The 17,713-nt window shown below is 39.1% G+C and overlaps 5 protein-coding genes across 7 annotated transcripts; 4 read left to right on the top strand and 1 right to left on the bottom strand.

Moving 5' to 3' along the window:
• The first annotated feature begins 687 nt into the window (after positions 1-687).
• LOC132181143 (RING/U-box superfamily protein) lies at positions 688-6,592 on the top strand. Of its 2 annotated transcripts, none has more exons than XM_059594229.2 (9): positions 688-1,010; positions 1,538-1,584; positions 1,837-3,141; positions 3,852-3,940; positions 4,477-4,579; positions 4,721-4,825; positions 5,339-5,456; positions 5,875-6,042; positions 6,256-6,592. In XM_059594229.2, the coding sequence occupies exons 1-9, from the start codon at positions 803-805 to the stop codon at positions 6,408-6,410; spliced, it is 2,298 nt and encodes a 765-aa protein (XP_059450212.2). In that variant the 5' UTR covers positions 688-802; the 3' UTR covers positions 6,411-6,592. The 2 variants fall into 2 exon arrangements, with proteins under 2 accessions (XP_059450212.2, XP_088372293.1); XM_088516167.1 differs by having other exon boundaries at positions 689-1,010; positions 5,875-6,051.
• Positions 6,593-7,193: 601 nt separating this feature from the next.
• Positions 7,194-11,754, top strand: MGP2 (MALE GAMETOPHYTE DEFECTIVE 2). Its single transcript, XM_059594227.2, has 11 exons — positions 7,194-7,476; positions 7,590-7,666; positions 8,135-8,221; positions 8,308-8,385; positions 8,462-8,553; positions 8,657-8,858; positions 9,214-9,304; positions 9,705-9,763; positions 10,174-10,322; positions 10,563-10,644; positions 10,761-11,754. Exons 1-11 carry the CDS (start codon positions 7,350-7,352, stop codon positions 11,151-11,153), a joined length of 1,437 nt encoding a protein of 478 aa, XP_059450210.2. The 5' UTR covers positions 7,194-7,349; the 3' UTR covers positions 11,154-11,754.
• A 617-nt stretch (positions 11,755-12,371) lies between these two features.
• CCL (CCR-like protein) lies at positions 12,372-13,341 on the top strand. The gene is made up of 3 exons (XM_059594228.2): positions 12,372-12,656; positions 12,885-13,043; positions 13,130-13,341. The coding sequence occupies exons 1-3, from the start codon at positions 12,466-12,468 to the stop codon at positions 13,203-13,205; spliced, it is 426 nt and encodes a 141-aa protein (XP_059450211.2). The 5' UTR covers positions 12,372-12,465; the 3' UTR covers positions 13,206-13,341.
• Positions 13,342-13,851: 510 nt separating this feature from the next.
• LOC132183017 (Pentatricopeptide repeat (PPR) superfamily protein) lies at positions 13,852-16,680 on the top strand. Of its 2 annotated transcripts, XM_059596405.2 has the most exons (2): positions 13,852-14,605; positions 14,735-16,680. In XM_059596405.2, the coding sequence occupies exons 1-2, from the start codon at positions 14,089-14,091 to the stop codon at positions 16,540-16,542; spliced, it is 2,325 nt and encodes a 774-aa protein (XP_059452388.2). In that variant the 5' UTR covers positions 13,852-14,088; the 3' UTR covers positions 16,543-16,680. The 2 variants fall into 2 exon arrangements, with proteins under 2 accessions (XP_059452388.2, XP_059452387.2); XM_059596404.2 differs by having other exon boundaries at positions 13,852-16,680.
• A 162-nt stretch (positions 16,681-16,842) lies between these two features.
• On the bottom strand, positions 16,843-17,713 carry LOC132183025 (uncharacterized). Its single transcript, XM_059596416.2, has one exon. It carries the CDS (start codon positions 17,585-17,587, stop codon positions 17,018-17,020), a length of 570 nt encoding a protein of 189 aa, XP_059452399.2. The 5' UTR covers positions 17,588-17,713; the 3' UTR covers positions 16,843-17,017.

Genomic DNA, 17,713 nt, shown 5'->3' with positions numbered 1-17,713 from the left:
CACGGCCTTAGGATACTTGCCCCAAAATTTTAAAATTGCTTCTAATTTTTATTTTTATTTATATTTATTTATTTATTTATGATATAAACCTTTCAAAATTAATATTTTGCCCCCTAAAAGGGCCCTCCCCTTTTTTAGTTGCGGAAATTTTAGTTCTACCCCTGTGTACAAAGGTACCTATAAACTCGAATTGACATTGCATTTCATTAAAGAGAATTTTTTTTTTTTTTGGACATGTTCAAACAAGAGAATGAGGGAGATTCAAATTAATGACCTCCGCTTCACTAAGCGTGGTCTACAGCCAATTGAGCTACCCCTTGAGGACCCCATTAAAGAAGATTAAGGAGTAATGTTATTCATTAAAAAAAAAAAAAAAAAAATCTTTTATATATATATATATATATATATATATAAGTTTATTCTTATAGACGAAAAATCAAAATGGGGTGTAATTGACAAATCAGGAAACTGGAGCTAGGGGCCCTGGCAGGCCCAACCCCGAACGAAAAATCAAAATGGGGTGTAATTGACAAATCAGGAAACTGGAGCTAGGGGCCCTGGCAGGCCCAACCCCGAACGAAAAATCAAAATGGGGTGTAATTGACAAATCAGGAAACTGGAGCTAGGGGCCCTGGCAGGCCCAACCCCGAACCGACGATATTCGGTGTAAGATGCGGGAGATGCCCAAAGAAGAAAGGATCGTTTTAGCATATAAAAAACGCGTGGGAATAATGAAGTGAGAAAGCGTAATTGCTGAACCACCGCGCGCACCGACCATCTCACAGTACCTTCGCAGATTTTCATGTCCATCTTGCCCAACAATACCCAAGGTTCTACGACGTCGTCTTCCTCCTCTGCACTCCCTCCAAACCCTAATTCTCAACATGGAACCGCAATACACTCTCAATCTCAATCTCAATCTCAATCTTCGTCCTCTCTTTCCCCCCAAATTAGAGCACTTCGGATCTCCGACTCTCAATCTCCTATCTCTATGCCCCACAATAATTCAGGTGAAAAAAATTCCCAAATCTTTTGCTTAATTACTATTTTGATTCTTGTTTTGAAACAAACCCTATAATTTCTGAAAGTGTTTTGACTTGTCCAAAGCAAAGGGAAATTATGTGTTTCGGGCTTGTTCTCTGTGATTTAAGAGGGGGAATTAAATTACTGAATTGAGCTGAAGAGTGTCAGCAGATAAGATTGTTTTCTTTTTACACAACTTAAATGGTTATCCTATGAAATAAAGAACATAAAATTCAAAAAAACCAAAATTTTAAGCTGGTTTATCTATTGGTGGTCTTTTTTTGCGCCGGTTTATTTGAGTTCCCTAGTTCGGTAATGGGAAGAGTAGAATTGCTTTTGATTAGAACCGAACCTATGTCAGAGTTCTATCTTTTACTAATCATTGTACTTTCAGTTTTTCTTTGGGTAAGGGGGTTTGAGTCTCTGTGAGTAGTTTCCATCTGCTTGATGGGGTGTGATATGTGAGTGCTACACGTTTGTGCTTTTAACATGTGTAATTAACTGTATATGTCAGGGCCGTTGGCTGCAGCTGCAGAAGATTCTTGTGGATCTTCCAAAAAGGTATACTTGATTTGATTTTCGTATTTTGAACTTTTGTCTCTATGAAAGGTGTGTTATTGTACAATGCGTATGTAGAATAGGCCTCTTTGTGAGGTGTGACCAGTAGCCAGTTGGTCTAGTATGCTTTTAGGAACAACCAGGAAACTGGAAGCAGTGGTAAACTCACAAGCAGTGTTCGGGCTGTTTTAATCTTTTGTAGTGATTGTGGAAAAGCTGAAATTGGGCATTTTCCTTTTTTCCCCTGTTCTCTAGGTGACTGAATTAGAGACACCAAGTGGTAAGGAGACTTTGCCTCACCAATATGGTGACAAGAATTCCCAGTGTCACTCAGGTGGACAAGGGGTCGGATCAGCCCAGTCAATGGGGAAGATGTCAGGAACCGTTGTTTCTCCTCAAAACCATCAAAGTATGGGGTCTTTAAGTTCCCATGGAAGCGCTATGCATTCAGCAGGTAGAAAAGCCCAGTTGACTAATGCTAACCACTTGCTGAATTTTCATTATGACCCCATTCCTTGTCCTCAACATCAACCAAGGGCTCCTGCACCAAGAAGGCAGCGGAAGACGAAGCCATACAACAAAGATCTATTTCTCCAGGCAAATTACAAATTCATGGTGTTAGATTCAGGAAATTATACGCCGGAATCGATGGATCCAGATAAAATGTTAAGGTGGGAGGATATAATATGTGTTAGGTATTCAACCCCATTTCCAGTGCAGTGTCCAATTTGTTTGGAGTATCCTCTATGTCCACAAATAACCTCATGCGGCCACATATTTTGTTTCCCATGTATTCTGCAATACTTGTTAATGGGAAAGGAGGATCATAAAGGTGACAGCTGGAAAAGATGTCCGTTATGTTTTGTGATGATATCACCAAAGGATTTATACACCATCTATATTGAGGATGTCAAGAAATATTGTGTTGGTGATAAAATTGAGTTAATGCTTTTGACTCGACAAAAGGGTTCAATCACATTGTCGTATAAAAACAAACAAGACATGGATATCGTGCCTTGTTGCAACGATGAAATCTGCGATCCCTTTTCTAAGTTTACATTTACTTCAGATGTAGATCTCTCAGTCAGAAAAGCAATGTCCGATCTAGATGGTTGGTTAGCAAGAGCAGATTCAGGGCTCGTGAATGACTTAGAGAAGCTTCCATATGTGTGTGCAGCAATGGAGCAATTAGAACAGAGGAAGAAGTATTGGAATGATCACCGGGCTTGTGAGAGCAATAGATCATGTAAAATTTCTGATTCTCAGGCTGCATCTCATGTATATGCATCAACTACATATGCTACTCATACTGATTATGAGGCGTGTGGTTTTGGACGTGGAACTCTATCTACTGATGTAAATGAACAAATTGAATGGTCTGGTAATTTTATATCGGATAAGTCAAATGAAGGGGCTCGGTTGGATCAAACAGCTGATGAGAATGAATTGTTGGAAGGGCAAGACACATTTCTATCTTCTTCATATGATGAAAAGAATCTGCAAAGGCACTCAAATGACTCTGGAGATGCAAATGACAACAATTCATACAATTTCTACCAGGTTACTGATATTCTCATATCCTTTTCTTCTCCCTTTGTTTTCAAATTTTATCTATCAGTGAAGAAAAGAAATGTTTCAAATATAGACTAATTAGTTGTATAGTGAATTAGGTACATGCTGTGGGGCATATGGTATGGAACTAGTAACTTGTTACAATTTACGTGCTAGATTTTATAAATCTAGCTTTCATGATTTACAGAGTTAGTAGCTTTCATGTTTTCTCTTGCATTAAGGCTTGAACATCTGCAGGATCTTCTATCATTAATAATATTATAATATTACTGTGCAAGTGTGGGGAAAGTGGGGTAAAAAGGCAAGTAATTGCATCTAATTGTTTTCTCTATTTGTGTAAGGACTTAGTTTATCACAAAGCAAGAGGTGCTTTGTTTATCATAACCTTTTGTGAATGACTAAAATGCTCTAACTGGAAAGGTGTTTCTCACTTGCAATTGTTGGTTTTACAAATGCCAGTTACCATAGCGAAGATTTTTGACTAGCTGATACTAGTGAGAACCTTAGATTGTCATTGATAGTACTGGCAATGATACCTTTAGCTGGGTTTCTGTTTATGCTCCTTTTACTGCCCTTTCAAAGTTACTAATGGCTGTTTGGTCTCATTTATCATTAATCATGTGTGCTGATCCTACGTTTTTTTTTCATCTGATTCTATGATATTTGACCTTTGTTATAGTTGCTTGTGTATGTTTCAGGCAGCTGATGGTCAGCACTTCATTCTTCATCCCTTAAACATGAGGTGTCTTGTACAACATTATGGGAGTTATGATATGCTTCCACACAGGTTTGAAAAAAACTGAATTAAATTCCTTCCTATATGATTAGGAGCGTGAGCGTTTGGAAATTAGTTTAAAAATATTATCAAGAGTTTTTCGAATCCTCCACACAACCCCACCCCACCCCAACCACCCCCCCCCCCTCCCCCAAAAAAAAAAAAAAAAAAAACCACAAAAATCACCCAAAGAGAAAAATAAAATAAAATAGAAAGTGTGTTTGGAAAGAAGCACTAAATGAAATTTTGTAGTTTTATTTGCATTTGCAAAGTGAGGTCCTATTGTATTCTATCGACCCTTCTTAATTTAAAACTCCTATTGTTGTATACGGACCTATAAAGTATCTGTCCCACTGTCCTTGATGGAGCTCACGATGAAATACAACAAACTGGTATACTACATAGGAAAGCAATTTGTAAGGATTTCTTCATGGGCATATTAAGCTGAAAATAGTTAGAAATTACAATATGATGTCGCTGAAGTCTAAACTATTTTTGCTTACTTTTGTCTATATAGGTGGCTTTTTGACTCAAGTTTTTAATTGCAGAATAAGTGGAAGGATTTTACAGTTGGAGACGGTCACTCAGTCAGAGGCCATTAGGAGGCGCTATCGGTACCTAAGTCATTTTTCCTTAACAACAACATTTCAGGTACCTTTTTATTATTATTATTATTATTATTATTATTATTATTTTAAATATTCATTTTATTTGCTTATTTCTATTGTTAGCCACCTTATTTCTTTTCTTTTCTCTCTCTGTTTTTTTTTTTTTTTTCTTCTTCTCTCCCAGCTTTGTGAAATTGATCTGAGTGAGATGCTGCCTCCAGATGCACTGTACCCATTCATGGATGAAATAAAGAAGCGTGAAAAGCAGAGGAAACAACTTGCCAAGAAGGTTTTATATCTTTTTCTGTGTCATGCTTATGTTTTTTGCACTTAATCAAACTCTTTTTTATTCTATGCTAGACTAAATGAATACATTTCCATTATACAGCCATTTACCCTGCTAATATTCTAGATATATTAATTTTTTTAACATGAAAAGTCATAAGGTAAGGAGCTTAGTGTAGGTCAATGTAAAACGTAAAGGTGGTCAATTTATCAAAGGAAACCTCACAAGTGTGTTGTTCCGTTATTTTAGGGTCATCTCTGGAATTTAGGACAGCATATTTAGCTTTCATGCACCTTGTAGTTTATGATGGTGCAAGGATTTGGTATCTTTGTTCTCAATCTCTACTGTGTTGTGCTTTCCTCTTTCTTGTGCACACATACCCGTGCACACATGAAACCTTGAGAGAAAATCTGTAGCATTGTTGTGTTGTTGGTTTAGTTGATCTTTCAAGAAATTTTTAGCAGTTTAACATGACTTGGTCCATGCTTTTAAAATTATATATTGTTGCATTTCTAGGAACGAAAGGAGAAAGTTAAGTCTGAAGTTGCCGATGCATATACCATGTCCATAATTCCCAGTTTTGGACAGTTCTCTCATGATGACTCGCCCACATTTTCCATGGATGACTTTGAAGGTAATCTGGTTAATTGTTGGTTAGAAAATATGCAGACTATACTACGGGTGATGAAAAGAGTGAATATTTTTCCTTTAAAGCTTTCTCTTCTTTGGAAAACATAAAATTACACAAATTTTGGGGTTTACTATAAGCTTCTGTAAACATTTTTTTCCCTGGGAATCTGAAACTCTATCTTGCCTGAAAGCATATTTTTCCTACTGGTTCTATAGGAAAATCTTGCAAGATTGGTATGTTAATGTCCATCTTCATGACCTTCCCACAAATTAGAAAGTTTGTGCTTTGTGGATGTAAATTTCAACTGGGGTTCCTGGTGGCTGTGTTAAGCTGCAGCATTACTTTTTCCCCCTCTATGAGTGCAGTGTACATAATATTCAATTGTTCACTTCTTTATTATTCTCATCTTCACCTTGTATAGCTTTGGGAAGTTCATCCGTGACATCATCGAGCCCTCCACTTGTTGGGGAGAGGAAACTGTTCTCAAATGTTACAAGGCTTGGTTTTGCTGCTGCGCACGATTCTCCATCTTTGAAAATTCAAGAACCCAATTCTGTGCCGGACAATGGAGTGACAGCTAAACCTTCTGGTATAAATGGTATTTTCCCTAATGCAACTAGGATGTGCTTATGCTTGAGATTTGAAAGTTATGCAATCACTTGTCTTCATAACTTATCTAGTTGAAAGGATGGATCATTGGTATAATAATAAACTAGCTTCTTGTATTTTCTAGTTGTGCTGTTAGAAATCTGTTTCTGGAACATGTTCCGTGCTCTGATTTGCGAAGCGTTTTGTCTTGTAGGATTGAAGACTGCAGGGACGCCTTCATTTGCTAACATAATGTCCAGAGCAAAATCTGTTGAAACCTTGGATGCACCCAAGATGAATGAGGTGGGGAAGAAGGGGAAGAAACCGAGTCGAGTGCTTTTGTCGACGGCAGGAGGTCGGCGCTATTGATTACTTAGATGCAGACTCTGAAAACTTCTTTTTGTTAATAAAAATGGTGCTTCTGTTTATGACACCCTTGGTTAACCTTTGATCTCAAAAGGATATTATCGAAAGGAGTATTGAATCCTATACCTTGTAATTTCCAGCACTCGTATATTGCTTAAAGAAAGGTGCTATGTTTGATCCGAAAAGTACAGTCGTTCCCTGCAACCCCAATATAATTGGACAAAAATTAATTAAAGCAACTTAACGTAGGAGCACATAAGCACATAAGGCCAAATCTGATGCAGTTTACGTTGTAAGTACAACATTCGAAACTCATGATAGACACTCTTTATCTCATGGACATCGACCTAAGCACATGTTTCTATGCGAGGTGTATGAATGAAGGGCAAGGAAACCAATGAGAAACTTCTCTCACCCTCAAATTGCCTAGAATTTTTCAGGCAACTGACGATTGGGAATAATTTTATTATCGGTTATTAAATTTTGTTGCTTTTTAAGTTTTACTCATTTCGTATATTTCTAAATTTTTTATTTCAATCCAAATAATAGAATTACATAACTTTGAGTAGCCGATTATTGAAGCGGTTTTTCCTTCTTATCTTTGCCAAGGTTGAAACAAGTGTCCCAATATCCGAGGAGGTATCCTATTTTTAATAAGCTGAAAATTTCAGTATATATTAAAATATAAATTTTTTTTATTTTTTTTAGTAATTTAACTTTTTGATATAAATGGAGATTAAGAAAAAGAAAAAGAAAAAGAAAACTGAGAGAGAGAAAGAGAGAGAGAGAGAGGCTAGCACATAAAAATGACGGCGTCGTTTGCATCTTGCCGAAAACAGAAAAAAGAAAGCCTCTTGCTAGATTCTCATTGCTAAATAATCTCTCTCTCTCACACGCCCTCCCTCCCTCCATTGAGTGTGCGCGCGTTTCTGGTTATTCTCGATGAGAGCCCACAAGGCATCATCCTCGAACAACGGCAACAACAGACGACCGACACTTCTCCATCTGGTGTGCGCTGCTGTTATCTTCTCTCTTCTCGTTTTTGCAATCCAATCCTCTTTCTTCACAGGTTTTTCTCACTTTTCATCACGTTTACTCTGCAATCCCAAGCTTGGACATTTTCTATTTCTTTCTTCTTCTATTTTTTGTTAATTTTCCGAAATTGGTAATGTGATTTTCCAGGTGATCAGAAATCAGATCTCAACAGAGAAGAAGTTCGGGTTTTGTCAGAATTTCAGTCCGGTATTCAGCAATGCGTGGTGGGCATCATTTCCTTCCCACATTTTTCTTTAGAAGTTCCCATTTTGTTACTGATTCCTTTTGGGGTTTAACTAGCCGTGCTTAAGTATGCTCTCATCTGTTTGTATCTTCTATTTTGATACATGGGTTTCTTTTTATGAACTACCTTTTCGTATAAACTATAGCTGATCGATTAGATTTAGGCAAGTAAAGTTCATGTTTTTGGAGTAGTCGGATTGTTTCAGTTTCAACTGGCCAAGTTGAGTATGATTCGTATGAGAACTTGATATATTTTGATCTGGAGCGGAGTTGGCTTATTACTTTCTTGTGTTTATATTTTGTTTTATGACTACTGATTTGATAAAAGAATTACCGAGTGAAATCAAAAAATTTGAGGAAAGAAGTGCAATTTTTTATTATTTTAGTTATTTATGTATGTTTTATGCCCATATATGTTAATTCTGTACTAAGCTTGGAATTGGTTGTAGGCAAACAAGGGGCTTGGACTCACTGCACACGTTATTGACCACTGCAAATTGATTCTTAAATTCCCCGAAGGCACCAACAGCACCTGGGTCTGTCTCTCTCTTGCTTGCACTCTTTATGATGCATTTTGCTATAAGCAGCTGAGTGCTGATAGTTTTAGTTATAATAATTGCAGTACAATGCACAGTTTAAGGTATATGAGCCCTTGGAGTACACATATGATGTTTGTGAGGCGATTCTATTGTGGGAACAGGTCAGATATTATCCCTATTTATCTAGGTAATTATTTTGTTGAGGAGAGTATAGGTACTGATGATTTTGGGATACAGTATCGTAACATGACTACGGTGTTGACAAGAGAGTATCTAGATGCTCGGCCTGATGGGTGGCTAGACTATGCAGCGAAAAGGATAGCACAATTGTATGGTTCTGAACAATCACATGTTCTGGTTTATTTGTGTCATTTCTTATTTAGTTTGTCAGAATATCAAGTCTTTTTAATGCCTTTGTTTCCTTGGTTGCAGGGGAGCAGATAAATGTTATAATCGCACCCTATGTGAGGAACACCTCAATATGATTTTACCAGCAAAACCCCCTTTCCATCCCCGGCAGTTCCGCACATGTGCAGTTGTTGGAAACTCAGGAGATCTCTTAAAGACACAGTTTGGGAAAGAGATTGATAGTCATGATGCTGTTATACGGGACAATGAGGCTCCTGTTAACGAGGTGATTTTTTTTCCTCTCATCAATGGATGTGACGTTTCTGCTCACATTCTAGTCATATTTTATTAGGTGGTTACTTGGCAAAGCTGAGTCTGTTAGCGCGACAGAAACAAATAACGATTTTGGATAAAATGGATCATTTTTTTGTTTCTTTTCAGAAAGCACTTTGCTATACATAGTATCTATTACTCACTTATCCTTTCATAGATATGTCTGAGTCACCAATGAGCTCCAATTATGATACTTCCTCCTTTCCTTTTTTCAGTGTCACCAAAATGATTTTGAGCATAATAATGTAGGTGATAGTCGCACTTAAGTTGTTTTTGAGATTACTCATCTTGTTTTATATGTTGTATAGAAATATGGCAAGTATGTTGGTTTGAAGAGGGATTTCCGACTTGTAGTGAGGGGTGCTGCACGCAACATGGTTCCCATTTTAAATGGATCTAGTAAGTTAATTTTTTATATGTTGCGTAACAAATAATGCTATGCAGTGCAATTTCTCCTTTATTTTTCTTTCTTATTTCTAACATGTTTTGGGAACAAGAGCTGTGTTGCACTTGCCTTACGACATTGGCATGGTAGTCTGTCGTGTCGTCTTGTCCATTGTTATTGTTTGTAGCTGGTTATTAATGTATTATGATATATTTGAATATCTAGATTCTTAGCTCCGACTATCCTTCATCCAACTTCTACAGAAAATCTCTTATCATTGCTCAATCTTTTCACTGCAAATCTACAAGTCATATATTATATGTCTCTAATTTTGGTTCCCTATTTAGTAAAGTTACTGAAGCCTGTTGGTGCATGACTCAGAGTATCGTGACTTACAAATGTTTTCTCCTGCAGCTAGTGAGGTACTTATAATTAAAAGCGTGACGCACAGAGACTTCAATGCAATGATTAAGGTGAAAATCTTCTCTCAGAAGGCTGTTACATTCCTTAATCTCTTGGAGGTGGTTCAGGGCTATATGTGTATAAGCTAGTAAGATTTAACATTGGCCATAATTATAGCATACCCGAAGAAAGAGGCCATGAGTCATTGATTAGATGAGTGCATGATCGAATTATGCTTCTGTGTTTTGTAATTTGTGTAACCTGTGCTACCTCTGTGCTAGAACATTCTTTCAGTTTGCCATGCTAAATACCTAACTGCTGGGATGAAAGTGTGTACTATTTTGTTTCCATAAAGTTCCTTGACATGTTACATTGTCATAGTTCTTGTTTTGGTGTTGTTGGACACTTGTTACACACTGAACCACTAATTGGAAGTCTCCTTTAAAGACGCTGTTAACATTTTGGATTGCTTTTGTTGCAGAGTATTCCAAATCCTGTTTATCTCTTCCAAGGTATTGTGCTGCGTCGAGGTGCCAAAGGAACTGGAATGAAATCTATAGAACTAGCCCTCTCCATGTGTGACATTGTTGACATATATGGTTTTACTGTTGATCCTGGTTATACTGAATGGTCAGCTCAATTCCGATTTTCTGTGTTCATCATCAATTGAAAACCTGCTTATTTTCTTGGTGTTTGCATCAGTATCTCAACTTATTGTTATTGTTTTTGGCCACTGCCTTCTATTCTGGCTACATTGATTCCTTTAAACATATCAGGATCTCATGAGCTGCAGGTTTCCTTATCTACTTGCAATCCCGTATGTTGCTATCCTTTCACTTTTGCTCATATATTTCATAATCTTTCTGATAGGACGCGGTACTTCTCTACACCTAGGAAGGGGCACAACCCACTTCAAGGGAGAGCATACTACCAGCTTCTAGAATGCCTTGGTGTAAGGATATACTCTCCCTTTCTCCTTTTACTTCTTTCTTTCCCTTTCCCCTCTGAAAGAACAAGCCCAGACGCACCAATTATTATCTCCAAGTGACTAGGGTTTATGACTGTCAGGTTATTAGGATCCATTCTCCGATGAGATCCAGGAGGAAGCAAGACTGGTCAGATGTGCCTAGTCGAGATATGATAAGCAGGGCTCACGCTGCAGCCTTGCGTTTAAAGAGGAGTCAAGCTGGTCAGGTGGATGATTTGAGTCAGTTTGGTAGTTGTAAAGTGTGGGGCAACGTGGACCCTGACAGCAATGGAAGTGTCTCAGGATCTCCAGACATGAGTGATGTCAGGAAATATTCAAATTACAGTAAATGGGAAGTCATGCCTTTTGAGAGTTTAAGGAAGGAAGCCCAGGATCAATATATACAAATGCAAGGTGTCTCCTTATACAAAATGGATGGCAATAAACTGGATGATCTAGTATGTGTGAGGCATTCTTTAAAATCTGAGGTATAACCGCTGCCTTCTATTGGTCATTCTTTGTAGTCATGCACATCGGTTGGTCGAGAGCAAGGCCTAACTGGGTACCCCAATATTCTTGGACAAGGATTGGGTTAACTTACAGTTTTCTCATGACTTGCTTTAATCACACCTTTGAATGCATCTATCATTTACTCTCGACAAATGTTATCGGCAGCAGTGGCAATGTGGGATCTCAGCTCCTGCTCTTGCAAATGAGATGGACATTATGTGCCGTTTCACTGATTGGATGCTTCTTGCCTCATGGAGATTCCTGTATGGATTTTAAGAGTTGAGTTTATGAAGAGACAGATGTGATTATAGGTTTTAGGTTTGCTCTTTCAGTTGGGCTTAAATACATGTCACTACAGGTAGAAATTTGTCTGGTAGAAGGTATAGTAGTATGTCAAAAAAAAAAAAAAAAAGAAATTATGACACGGGTTGGTTGATCATTATTGTTGTCTCTGAAACTTGTATTCTTTTCTTATTATGGTGGCTATCTCAAGCTAGTACTTTGTATCTTGCTTTGTAAACGTGCTTATTTTGGTGTAATGATGCCTCTCGTACAAATATTTTCAACAATGAAATGGATTTAATCTCTCTGAATATTGGCATAGGCCAAATCATTTCGGAGGTTAGATATAACTTTGCATACGTTTTTTCCTTCCAAGACGCTCTTGGCAGTTAGTTTTAGATCTTAATATCTAGGATCAAGATCCCTTATAATTGGGTTGATCAAATTGCATGCAATTAGGACAGTCTTACAAGAGATGGGGCTGCATGGCTCATTTGTTTCATGCAGCTCGGAGTGCGGGGCCACTTGCTTGGGCAGGTAAACCATGCAACCTCCTCTCTATAGAATTACTCAAATTGTACGCAATTCAAACGACTAATTATAATGATGTTTATCTTATCTGTGATTTTTTTTTTGTCTTATTCAACTCCGGGAAAAGGAAAGGTTGACAAAAAAATAAAAAATAAAAACACACAAAACAAATGTGACAATGTCATCATGAAAATTACATTACATTACATGTGCATAGACTAGGCAACACAAGTAAGATATTTTCCATGATCATAGAAAAAGTCCAAGAGATCAACAAATATCTCCAACATGATGTGATTCATGTGAACAGGCTAAAGCTTATCCATATCTTTTCTTAGATGGTCCCAAAGTGAACCAAGTGAAGTAACCTTATCCGAAGTCGCAAGAATCTTGCACCGTGGAGGCCAACATATCCTTTATATGTAGAACTAAGTCCCTTGCGACGCTTCAAATTCAAGCCCATATTACATCACACCCCTCAAAATGCAGGCAGCTCTAAGCATTGCTCCGGCTCTTCTCCCTTTGACACCCTCCAAGAACTTTACCCAACTCACCAGTTTTCCTCCCAGGTTAACCGGCTCACTTGCTGCCCGCTTTACCCCAATCAAAGCAACTGCCGTTGGCCGGCCCGTGCCCCATGATACTACCACAGTTGATTACAGTTCTGCAACCTCGTAAGTTCTTATCACCTTTCATCTAACTTTTTTCAATCTTCCCCCTCTCCTGCTTTGGAAAAAAAAAAAAAAAAAGACTTTTTTCAGTCTATTACAAGCAAAATCTGAGAAATCAATAGTGTAGTTTCCTGCTTAGTAGTTGAAAGTTGTTGATCTCAGTTAGTTTAGTGTTTGATGTCAGTGTCACATGTAGAGATGATGATATCCAACTCCTTTTCTTTTCTTCAGTGTATTTCCTGCAGAAGCCTGCGAAACTGTAGGTGGGGAAGCCTGCTTGGCAGACATATACCCTGAAGTAAGGATCCAACCAGAGCCCAGAAACGGCACAGAAAGAAATGCTTCTGAGAATGTTGAGAGAGAATATCTCGAGTACAATGATGCAAAGACGTAATATAATATTTCAAGACCAAATGTAGGATTCATGCCAACTGCAATGGCTTGACTTATGTACTAATTGTATCTATGTTTTGCAGGGTTTTCCAAGGCGAGGCTTGTGATGATCTTGGAGGAGAATTCTGCGACCCCGAGTATCAGAATGGGGTCTACTAGAGGAAAGCTTTGTTTAGAAATATAGAAGGATCTTCTGATCAACTTGTAGATTTGAATATATATGCTTCTACTTGCGCTGTGTAACTGCATAAATTCCTCAATAATATACTTAAGCTCAAAGCTATGTTACTCTACAGACTCTTTGTTCAAACAATTTCAAAGGGAAAATATGATCAAATCGCTTTGATGTGGCAAGAACAACTTGTCCTCATAGAGATTGTGTGGGGAAAGTTTTCAGGATTGAAGTCCCCAGTAAATGCTTCTTCTCAACAAGTTGTGGACTTGCCAATTGCCATAGGCCTAGAAAGTAGAAAGTGGCTTTTATTTCTCAGCGATTTAACTATAACACCGCCGACTTAAATATATTAAGCCGAGATTTGGAATAAACTCATATTACAGTAGTCTTTGATTCACGCAGCTGGAGAATGGTAAGCCAAAAAACAAGACTCGTGTGAGGTGTCTAATGATGAATAAAAAACATATCCAACCAATGAACCTACTTTATCCACTCAGCAATCAGCATTATTCAGCAACTCTCTGTATATATCTCTCTTCTTACAAAAATTAGGAAAAAATGTAAAATTAATCCATATAATACTCTACTTTTTTTTTCTTTTTTTTTTGGGACAAAAAGCCGTCCAATAACAAATACGTTTCCCTTAAAAACATATCATTAATATCCCCAACACCGCAAACCCCTCGAAAACAGAACCGCCTGATTTTGAGAACAAGAAGACCCATCTCTGTTGGTCGGGTGGTTTTGGTTGCTTCTAGAAGAAGACCCAACCACTAGGCCCCGCTTGATAGGGGACTACATACTAGGCCCGAGAATTGGGTCGGGTTCCTTCGCGGGGGTCTGGTGGTCTAGCTTAAACTTCTTTCTATGAAACCATATAGAACAAACGCACTTCAAGCCCTTGCTTCTTTAAGAGTGTGTCCACCTCCAAATCCGCCTGTAAATGTTGAAAATTTTATCGATGCCCGTATTATTAAGACGGGTTTCAATCCGGAAACATGCCGTTCTAATTTCCTGGTCAAGAATATTCTAGAAAGAGGTGAATTGTCCCAAGCGCGTGAGGTGTTTGATCAAATGCCTCATAAAAATACATTCTCAACAAACATGATGATTTCCGGTTATGTGAAATCAGGCAACCTTTCTTATGCTAGAGAGTTGTTTGATGGAATGGTTGAACGTACAGCAGTGACATGGACAATCTTAATTGGTGGATACTCGAAGTGTAATCAATTTCGAGAAGCATTTAAGATTTTTTCTGAGATGTGTAGGTGGGGGACGGAGCCGGATTATGTGACCTTTGCTACTCTCCTATCCGGATGTAGCGACTCGGAGACCGCAAATGAAGTAGTTCAAGTTCATGCCCAAATCATCAAATGGGGACATGGTTCGACTCTCATGGTTTGCAATTCCTTGGTTGATGCTTACTGCAAAATATATCGCTTAGATTTTGCTTGTCAACTCTTTCAGGAAATGTCTGAAAGAGATTCTGTCACTTTGAATGCATTGATAACAGGGTTCTCAAGAGATGGGTTGAATGAAGACGCAATAAAGCTCTTTATGGAGATGCAACATTTTGGCTTCAAGCCTTCAGATTTTACTTTTGCCGCGGTTCTATGTGCGGTTATTGGGTTAGACGACATAGTACTTGGGCAGCAAGTTCATGCTTTTGTGGTGAAGACCAACAATGTTTGGAATGTGTTTGTGGGGAATGCTTTGCTTGATTTCTACTCGAAGCATGGTCGTGTGCTTGAGGCAAGGAAACTCTTTGACGAGATGCCAGAGTTGGATTGTGTTTCATACAATGTAATCATCACCAGTTATGCATGGGATGGGCAACCGAAAGAGTCTCTTGGTCTTTTCCGGGAATTACAGTTTACTAGATTTGATCGGAGGCAATTCCCTTTTGCAACCTTGTTGAGCATAGCAGCCAATACTTCGGACTTGGAAATGGGTCGACAAATTCATTCCCAGACTATTGTGTTAACAGCAGATTCAGAAGTTCAGGTTGGAAATTCTTTAGTTGACATGTATGCCAAATGTGATAGATTTGAGGAAGCCAAAAAGATATTTGCAAATTTAGCCCACAAAAGCACAGTTCCATGGACTGCCATGATCTCAGGTTATGTTCAGAAGGGATTACATGAAGAAGGCCTAAAACTGTTCAATGAGATGCATAGAAACAATGTAAGTGCTGACCAGGCCACTTTTGCAAGCATCTTGAGTGCTTCAGCAAATTTAGCTTCACTCTCACTAGGGAAACAGTTACACTCATTTGTAGTTAGATCAGGATTTCTATCAAATGTATATTGTGGAAGTGCAGTCGTAGATATGTATGCCAAAAGCGGTTCCTTAAAAGATGCACTTCAAAGTTTCCAAGAAATGCCTGATAGGAACCCAGTCACTTGGAATGCCCTGATCTCAGCTTACGCACAAAATGGAGATGGTGAAGGCACTCTTAAGTCATTTGATCAGATGATCCAGTCAGGTTTCCAACCGGATTCCGTTAGCTTCCTGAGTGTCTTAACTGCTTGCAGCCACTGTGGGCTCGTTGATGAAGCATTACAATACTTCAAATCCATGACTCAAGTTTACAAACTTGCTCCCAGAGGATTACACTATGCGTCAATAGTTGATGTGTTGTGTCGGAGTGGACAGTTTGATGAAGCGGAGAAGTTGATGGCGGAAATGCCGTTCGAGCCTGATGAGATTATGTGGTCATCAGTTCTTAATTCTTGTAGAATTCATAAAAATCAAGAATTGGCTAAGAAAGCAGCAGCCCAACTTTTCAATATGGCAGACCTCAAGGATGCTGCTCCTTATGTTAACATGTCCAATATCTATGCAGCAGCAGGTCAGTGGGATAGTGTTGGGATGGTGAAGAAGGCAATGAGGGAGCGAGGAGTTAAAAAGGCCCCTGCTTATAGCTGGGTTGAAATCAAACATAAGATTCATGTATTCTCAGCGAATGACAAGTCCCACCCACAGATGGGGGAGATCATGAGAAAGATTGATATGCTGGTGAAGCAGATGGAGAAGGAAGGATACAAGCCTGACACAAGCTGTGTACTCCACAATGTGGATGAGGAGATCAAACTAGAGTCTCTCAAAAGCCACAGTGAACGCTTAGCAATTGCATTTGCTCTGATCAGCACACCAGAAGGGTCGCCCATACTGGTGATGAAGAATCTACGAGCTTGTACAGACTGTCATGCTGCAATCAAGCTGATTTCAAAGATTGTTGCAAGGGAGATTACAGTCAGGGATTCAAGCAGGTTCCATCATTTTAGAGGGGGGTTTTGCTCCTGTGAGGACTATTGGTGACTTTGTAAACACCCAAAAAGGAAGAATTATTTTCCTGTAAAACGGGCCAACGATTACAGAACCCATTCTCTGCTTGAAGCACCAAGATTAGAATTGTTATGAAGAAAAAACGTCCTTCACGTTGCATTAGCACGACTGCACGAGACTACTTACATGCTTGAGGTGGATTCGTCATGTAGACTAAATTATTCACATCAGGGAGTTTTTTTCTGTTCTCGACAACATTTGACAGTGCGTCTTCTTCCTTCCAAAATTCATTTATTACAGTGATTTTTCCCCATATTGGCTTCTAATTATGAATTGAATATTCAATGTTTATTTTGTTTTTGATTCCTTCCCAGATTTGCATATAAAGATTGAGCCTTTCATCTCCGTACGTATTAGCATAATATTTGGTCGAGTTCTTCGTTGATCACAAGAGAAGAGCAAATGCAAGATTTTCAAACAAAATCATAATTAAGCTTAAAAAAAGTGACTACTGGTTCTTGCTCTTGCTCTTGTTGAGTATATCGTCGGGAACAACCTTGAGGAGCTTCCTCTGCTTGGATTTGGTGATCTTCTTCAATGTCTTGGGATTGGTGATCTTCTGGAGTTTGGTTCCGGACCTCAGAATGTTCTCCTTCTTCTTCTTCTCCCTCTCCTGCCTCTTCTTCCTCTTCTCCACCTTGTTCTGCCTTATCGCCTCCTTCAGCTCCGTTATTCTCTCCTTGTACGCCTTCTTTATCTCCTTCTGCTTGTCCCTTTCCTCGAAGTTCGTGCCCTTCAGGCTCACCTTCGATGCCGACGCTCTCTGCTTCCTCGCCTGCTTCCACTTCCGGCCGGAGACTGTCCCGGATATCACCACGTTATAGCTAGGCTTGTCCGGGTTCTCCGCCGACGCAACCGCCCATCTCTTCGCCGCAGGTGGACACGTATCCGCCTCCTCTTCTACCTCCATGGGGGCCGCAGCTTCATTGATCAGATTCTGGGATTCCTCTCGCTTCCGCTTGTAGGTCTTGCCTCCGAAGCCCTCGTCGAGGCACCGGAAATCGATTGTGCACGCCATGACTGGGTTTTAGGGGTTTTCGTTTGCAGAATGAGGCGGTGGGAAGGCTTTTCTATTTATATATTGCTTTGGCAAAATGGGCTGGTGATATTGCGCCGGGTGAGGTCAGGTCCATAGACCGTGGTT

Source organism: Corylus avellana, chromosome 5 (assembly GCF_965113065.1).
Source record: "Corylus avellana chromosome 5, dhCorAvel1.hap1.2, whole genome shotgun sequence".
NCBI classification, from domain to species: Eukaryota; Viridiplantae; Streptophyta; class Magnoliopsida; order Fagales; family Betulaceae; genus Corylus; species Corylus avellana.
Note: the sequence above shows the minus strand (reverse complement) of the source record. Positions and strands in the feature narration are given on the sequence as shown.

Coding starts and splice junctions, on each gene's coding strand:
- LOC132181143 (XM_088516167.1), top strand. CDS start 803: ATGTCCATCTTGCCCAACAATACCCAAGGTTCTACGACGTCGTCTTCC. Junction 3,142..3,851: donor ATTCATACAATTTCTACCAG/GTTACTGATATT, acceptor TGTATGTTTCAG/GCAGCTGATGGTCAGCACTT. Junction 4,826..5,338: donor GGAAACAACTTGCCAAGAAG/GTTTTATATCTT, acceptor TTGCATTTCTAG/GAACGAAAGGAGAAAGTTAA.
- LOC132183017 (XM_059596404.2), top strand. CDS start 14,089: ATGAAACCATATAGAACAAACGCACTTCAAGCCCTTGCTTCTTTAAGA.
- LOC132183025 (XM_059596416.2), bottom strand. CDS start 17,587: ATGGCGTGCACAATCGATTTCCGGTGCCTCGACGAGGGCTTCGGAGGC.
- CCL (XM_059594228.2), top strand. CDS start 12,466: ATGCAGGCAGCTCTAAGCATTGCTCCGGCTCTTCTCCCTTTGACACCC. Junction 12,657..12,884: donor GATTACAGTTCTGCAACCTC/GTAAGTTCTTAT, acceptor TCTTTTCTTCAG/TGTATTTCCTGCAGAAGCCT. Junction 13,044..13,129: donor GAGTACAATGATGCAAAGAC/GTAATATAATAT, acceptor TATGTTTTGCAG/GGTTTTCCAAGGCGAGGCTT.
- MGP2 (XM_059594227.2), top strand. CDS start 7,350: ATGAGAGCCCACAAGGCATCATCCTCGAACAACGGCAACAACAGACGA. Junction 7,477..7,589: donor CCAATCCTCTTTCTTCACAG/GTTTTTCTCACT, acceptor GTGATTTTCCAG/GTGATCAGAAATCAGATCTC. Junction 8,554..8,656: donor GCGAAAAGGATAGCACAATT/GTATGGTTCTGA, acceptor CCTTGGTTGCAG/GGGAGCAGATAAATGTTATA.